The sequence below is a fragment of the Zalophus californianus genome, chromosome 7, assembly GCF_009762305.2.
Source record: "Zalophus californianus isolate mZalCal1 chromosome 7, mZalCal1.pri.v2, whole genome shotgun sequence".
Classification (NCBI taxonomy): Eukaryota; Metazoa; Chordata; class Mammalia; order Carnivora; family Otariidae; genus Zalophus; species Zalophus californianus.
In genome coordinates, this window is record NC_045601.1 from 18,892,402 (window position 1) to 18,898,401 (window position 6,000).

General features: G+C 53.3%; 1 protein-coding gene across 1 annotated transcript in view; it reads right to left on the reverse strand.

Moving 5' to 3' along the window:
* Positions 1–1,519, reverse strand: part of SAMD5 (sterile alpha motif domain containing 5) — a 60,670-nt gene extending 59,151 nt beyond the window's left edge. The window contains exon 1 of the mRNA XM_027602087.2: positions 821–1,519. Coding sequence (XP_027457888.1) covers positions 821–1,276 — 456 coding nt within the window. The 5' untranslated portion in view covers positions 1,277–1,519. The remainder of the gene's footprint in view (positions 1–820) is intronic.
* Positions 1,520–6,000: the final 4,481 nt, after the last annotated feature.

Genomic DNA, 6,000 nt, shown 5'->3' on the forward strand with positions numbered 1-6,000 from the left:
TCCTCACAGGGTCCTTTCCATAACCTCCCAGCTCCTTCCCTGTGATTCCTTCCCCGGGATTCCTCACTGGCCACTGAAAATCTCACTTCCTTGGGCTGTGCTCTCTCCTCCCAAACAGGAGTCCACTCAGACTTTCTAGAACTCACAGTTGTACCTCCTTCGTCTCATCTGGATTAATAGTAAACTAAACTGGTGACCCAGCAAAGACCTCAGCAGTACACCCTCACTGGCCCCATTACCTCCAATGTCTTTAGCACCCATTCCCTCTCTGCACTTAAGTTGAAGAAACTCATCCCAAGGACTGACATTTAACTTTTCCCCCAGAATGGCCATGTCAGTGGTTCACTTTTCAAATGTGCAGCAGTGAAGGCATTCGACTGTATGGAACTGAGAGCAACAGGGCGTGATTTCCCACTTTAAAGAGTTAGCCAATTTCCCTTCGGAAGTTTCTCAAAAAGAGAGGGAACCCATGTGGCATTAACATTCTGGTACCCTTCAGACCTAATTACTACTACCGGGGGTATCAGGAGTTGCCCGCTGCTCCTGGAGAAGGGCCGCTCATCCAGTTCTTGACAGGAGAGCACCAGACACTAAGCGGAGACTTGGTCCTAGTTTAGAACTGACATCTGGGTGTGGGATCTCGTCTTAACCAACCGCTGGTGACACCAGGAAAGAAGGAATAAAGAGCGAATACAGAAAGAACAGAGTAGAGAATCCCAAATACCCAAAGCATCCTCGCCTCCCCGTCGTCACCGGGAACGGGCTGCAGCGGTGGGGCCGAGTCTCCTCCCGCCGCGCGGTCCGGGCGGCGCCTGCTTACCTTGCGGGAGTACGGGGGCTTGCTCAGGTGGATGCCGTCGCGGACGAGTTTATCCCTGATCATGATCTTCAGCTTCAGTCTGGGGTAGCTCACCAGCTCCCTGCTGCGGGGGGCCGTCGTCTGGCCGCGGGGGTCCCAGCGGGTGCCTGGGGCCGGGCCGCCACACGGCTCCCCCCGGCGGCCGGTGGGGACGGCGACTGCGGGCGGCGCGGGCGGCGGCTGCGGCTCGAGCGTGAAGTAGAGGCCGGCGGCGGCGGCGTCCTGCTCCCGCAGCCGGCGCACGGCCTCCAGGATGCGGCGGCGGTGCGCGGGCGCCAGCACCCCGATGGCGTCCAGGTCCGGGTCCCCGATCTGCTTGCACACCTCCAGATCATCGTAGCCGTTATCCACGAAGGACTCCGCGTACTGCGGGAGCTGCAGCGCTTTCAGCCACTCGTAAACTATGTTGGTGCACATGGTGGGACCCGAGCTCCACCAGCAAGCACAGTCCCGGCGCCCGAGCGGCACGGGCGGCACCAGTTCTGGGAACTTTTAATCCTCTCCTCCAAGGGGAAAAAGAAATAGCAGCGAAGTTTTCCGTATAGAGGAAAGGAGAGGGCCGGAGCCAGGGAGCCACCAGGAAAAGCCCTAGGAGGGAGAAGCGGAGAAGCGGCAAAGTGAATTCCCCAAGCAGCCTGGAGCTCGCAGGCACTGGCGGCTGGGCCAGCCGCTCCGCGCCGCCCCTGGATTCGCCGCCGCCGCCGCCGCCACCGCCGCCGCGGGGAGGGGCGCGCAGCGGGCGCAGGAGGGGGCGGAGGCGGGCGGGGCCGGCACAGCCCTCGGACTCGCGCGGGGTCAGCGGCGCGCGGGGCCCGCCCGGAGTTTGCTGGGCCGGGACCGGCCGGGAGCCGCGCGCCGCATCTCGGCTTCTGGCCGCCGCCGGCGTCTGAATACGCGCCCGACGCTGGGGAGGCGGCTCTTCCGCGCAGACCCGCGGCGGCCCAGGAGCGCCTCGTCTTCGCGAGTGCTAGTGTCTGCCGTCCTCCTGGTGCGCAGGGGGTGGCTTCTAAGCTGCCGGGCTCGCGCGGTGGCCTTGGATCTCTTTGTACATTTCTTTTAATCTGATTTCTCTAGCTCGTGGACATCTCTGCGCTCACTTATTCCCGAGCCTCCCCGACTTGAGCCCGCGGGCTCGCTCGCCGCCCAAGGGCACGTCCCCCCGCCCGACCTGGTCGGGCGAGGCTGCGAGGCCAAGTTTCCCTCCTCCTGGCCCAAACCGAGTTACAGCCCCTTCCTCGGAGCCGAAGCGCGGGCCGGAGCGGTCTGGCTTCTGTGGACGCCGGCCCAGAGCCCCGCGCGGTGGCACTTTAGCCTGGCGGGTGGGTGCGACCAGGGGGCCGCCCGCGTCCAGCCGGCGCTGCGTTGCCGCCCCTTCTCGCTGCAGCTGGGCGCGCCGAACGGTGGAAGAAGCTGGTGCTTCTGCCTGCCTCTCCCTTCCTAAGGCCCCAGAGTCTGCGAAAGTTTGAGATGGGTCACACTTTCCCCTCGCCTGGCGCGTTCCACCCGGCCCCCCACCCTACTATCTGCCGGGTTCTTTTACCCTAGTCTCCACTGTGCTTCCACTCCGGTCCGCCTACCGTGAATTCTGCCCGAGTTCGCCGGGCAGCTGTCCCCAGGGTCGCTTCCAGGCGCTCCGTCCCGGAGCCTGGGAAGCAGAGCTCACTCCTCCCGCCCGGGATCGCGGGAACATGGCTACGCCACCACCCAGCTCGCTTTAGAGGAGACGCTCGGACATCTCTGCCCGCGGCACTTTCTCTCTAGGGAACAGTATCAACAGAGTTTCTCCGTCTTGCCGGTGCCTGGCTGGGCAAACGCTTGGGGGTGGGGACCCGAGCGGCAGGTGGGACAGATCGAGTACATGGCCTAAATTTCCCTAATCATCTGACCTCTTCTTGGGGCCAAGAGAATTTTGGTCCAGGTATCGGTGGGGCAGGTTCACCGTCTTCTCCCTTTTCGCAGAAGGGCGATTCAACTTCGCACCTGAGGTATTTCAGGACCTAAACTGGGCGCTGTTCCTGAAGGAGTCCTGGTGGGGAGTGCCATCCGCTGGCCCGGACCTTGACGACAGACAACTGGTGATTTCAGAGTCGTTTCCAGAACCGCGCATTTGGGTTTTTTTTTTTTTTTTTTTTTTTTTTTTTTGGTTTTAGGGAGAGGCGGTCCTCTTTTCCTAAATCAGAAGAGCTTACCCCTTAAAGAACCAAACGACAGACAGCTTTGACCCTTTTGCCTAGCAAAACACCCGACGCAGGTACACCCCAAATGTTCCCTACAGTTCGGGCGGTGGCGGAGGAAGGGTGTCTGGGCTCCCAAGCTCAGGCACTAGCGGATCCCACATTAAGAACAGCGAGCCGCCAGGAGGAACTTGCCAGGAAGGAACCTGTTGCGGAGTGGGAGCGGGACGAGCGCGTACAGCTGTCGGGCTACCTGTAGACCCCCTCCGTCCTCCGCCCCCGCTGGGTCATCAAGGCCACTCCTTACGGAGCCCGAGCTGCGAGATGCGTTTCTCCTGGGCGCTGGGATGCTAGAAGCGTCCAGCCCCTTCCGCTCCGCTCTGCGGGCGCCTCTCCCACGCCAAAGCAGACTCACAGTGCCCCCTGGCGGTCGCGCAGGCGAATTTTAAGGCGTTGTCCAAGCACATTTTATTCAGCTTAAGAAAGTGAGCTGAATCAAAGCTTTATATTAGTTCCCTGCGCCCCTTTTAAATCAGAGATGTTACATCACGTCTACCTTTATTCCCCAACGGTCTTTCATCAGAACCTTTGATTTTTAGGAGGAAAATATTCCAGCAGTTTGAATTATGCTGCTGAAGACAGAAGAAGTATTTATTTGGAACTCACTATATGTCAGGCATCTATACCTGTGTCTCCATGTCTCTAAATAGTATGATAACCAGTATCTTAGAGAAGAAGAAATTGAGGAAGCAGAACACTAATTTTCCCCCCAGGATGTCACTGTTCACGATGGAGCAAGGGTTAGAACTCTGGAGGGATGAATTCAGCGCCTGTCTCCTGGTGGCTGACCTTCCCAGGCTCCAGTGCATGCTGGAGGGAAAATTGGACCATTTGTAAGAGAGGCATGCCCCCTTTTTTTTAGACTAGGAAACTTACAGCTCCAGGGTTTTATTGTTGTGGATTTTTTTCTTTCCCAAGTGGTGTGGAAAGTCCTGCACTTCTACTTAACAGTTCTCTGCTTACTTATCTACAGCCTTTTACCCCCTGGGAGCTGAGACATTCACCTTGTCTCATTAATCCTCTGTGAAGGCAGCAAGTATTTTTATTTCCATTTTATAATTAGTAAAACTGGTTTGGGGGAAGATAAATGACTGGCCCAAGGTCATACAGTAAATCAGGACAGAGAAAAGAACAAACCTGCCATGTCAAACTGTCTCCCCAACAAGAAGCAGTGATTCTCTTTTATTTATGGGCAAAGTCACCATCCAATTAGGAAATAAAGCATTCTGGTGCTCTCGTTGGAAGGGAAGCCTTTTATAAATTAATCAGTTGTTAATCAGTCATAAATAAAGCTTACTATTACCTCTAAGAAAACCTGGTATCTGGAGGCTTGTGAACTACAATGCCGTTTCTGGTCTCTTGTCTCCTACACTTGCTCACATCTCTTTTGTGTGAACCCTCAGGATTCTGTCTTTTTTTTTTTTTTTTTTTACATGGTTCTCAGCCTTGGGACTCCACACCCTGCACTTTTTTTAAAAAAATTTTATTGTTATGTTAATCACCATACATTACATCATTAGTTTTTGAAGTAGTGTTCCATGATTCATTGTTTGTGCATAACACCCAGTGCTCCATGCAGAACGTGCCCTCTTTAATACCCATCACCAGGCTAACCATCCCCCACCCCCCCTCCCCTCTAGAACCCTCAGTTTGTTTTTCAGAGTCCATCGTCTTCCCCTCCGACTTACTCCCCTCCTGCTATCCTCTTTTTTTTTTCTTAACATATATTGCATTATTTGTTTCAGAAGTACAAATCTGTGATTCAACAGTCTTGCACAATTCACAGTGCTCACCATAGCACATACCCTCCCCAGTGTCTATCACCCAGCCACCCCATCCCTCCCACCTCCCACCACTCCAGCAACCCTCAGTTTGTTTCCTGAGATTAAGAATTCCTCATATCAGTGAGGTCATATGATACATGTCTTTCTCTAATTGACTTATTTCACTCAGCTAACACCCTCCAGTTCCATCCACCTCATTGCAAATGGCAAGATCTCATTCCTTTTGATGGCTGCATAATATTCCATTGTGTATATATACCACTTCTTCTTTATCCATTCATCTGTTGATGGACATCTTGGCTCGTTCCACAATTTGGCTATTGTGGACATTGCTGCTATAAACATTGGGGTCCACGTACCCCTTCGGATCCCTACATTTGTATCTTTGGGGTAAATACCCAGTAGTGCAATTGCTGGATCATATGATAGCTCTATTTTCAACTGTTTGAGGAACCTCCATACTGTTTTCCAGAGGGGTTGCACCAGCTTGCATTCCCACCAACAGTGTAGGAGGGTTCCCCTTTCTCCGCATCCCCACCAACATCTGTCATTTCCTGACTTGTTAATTTTAGCCGTTCTGATTGGTGTGAGGTGGTATCTCATTCAGGTTTTGATTTGGATTTCCCTGATGCCAAACAATGTTGAGCACTTTTTCGTGTGTCTGTTGGCCATTTGAATGTCTTCTTTGGAAAAATGTCTGTTCATGTCTTCTGCCCATTTCATGATTGGATTATTTGTTCTTTGGGTGTTGAGTTTGATAAGTTCTTTATAGATTTTGGATACTAGCCCTTTTATCTGATATGTCATTTACAAATATTTTCTCCCATTCTGTCGGTTGTCTTTTGGTTTTGTGGACTGTTTCTTTTGCTGTGCAAAAGCTTTTTATCTTGATGAAATCCCAATAGTTCATTTTTGCCCTTGCTTCCCTTGCCTTTGGCAATGTTTCTAGGAAGAAGTTGCTGCAGCTGAGGTTGAAGAGGTTGCTGCCTGTGTTCTACTTTAGGATTTTGGTGGACTCCTGTCTCACATTTAGGTCTTTCAACCATTTGGAGTCTATTTTTGTGTGTGGTATAAGGAAATGGTCCAGTTTCATTCTTCTGCATGTGGCTGTCCAATTTTCCCA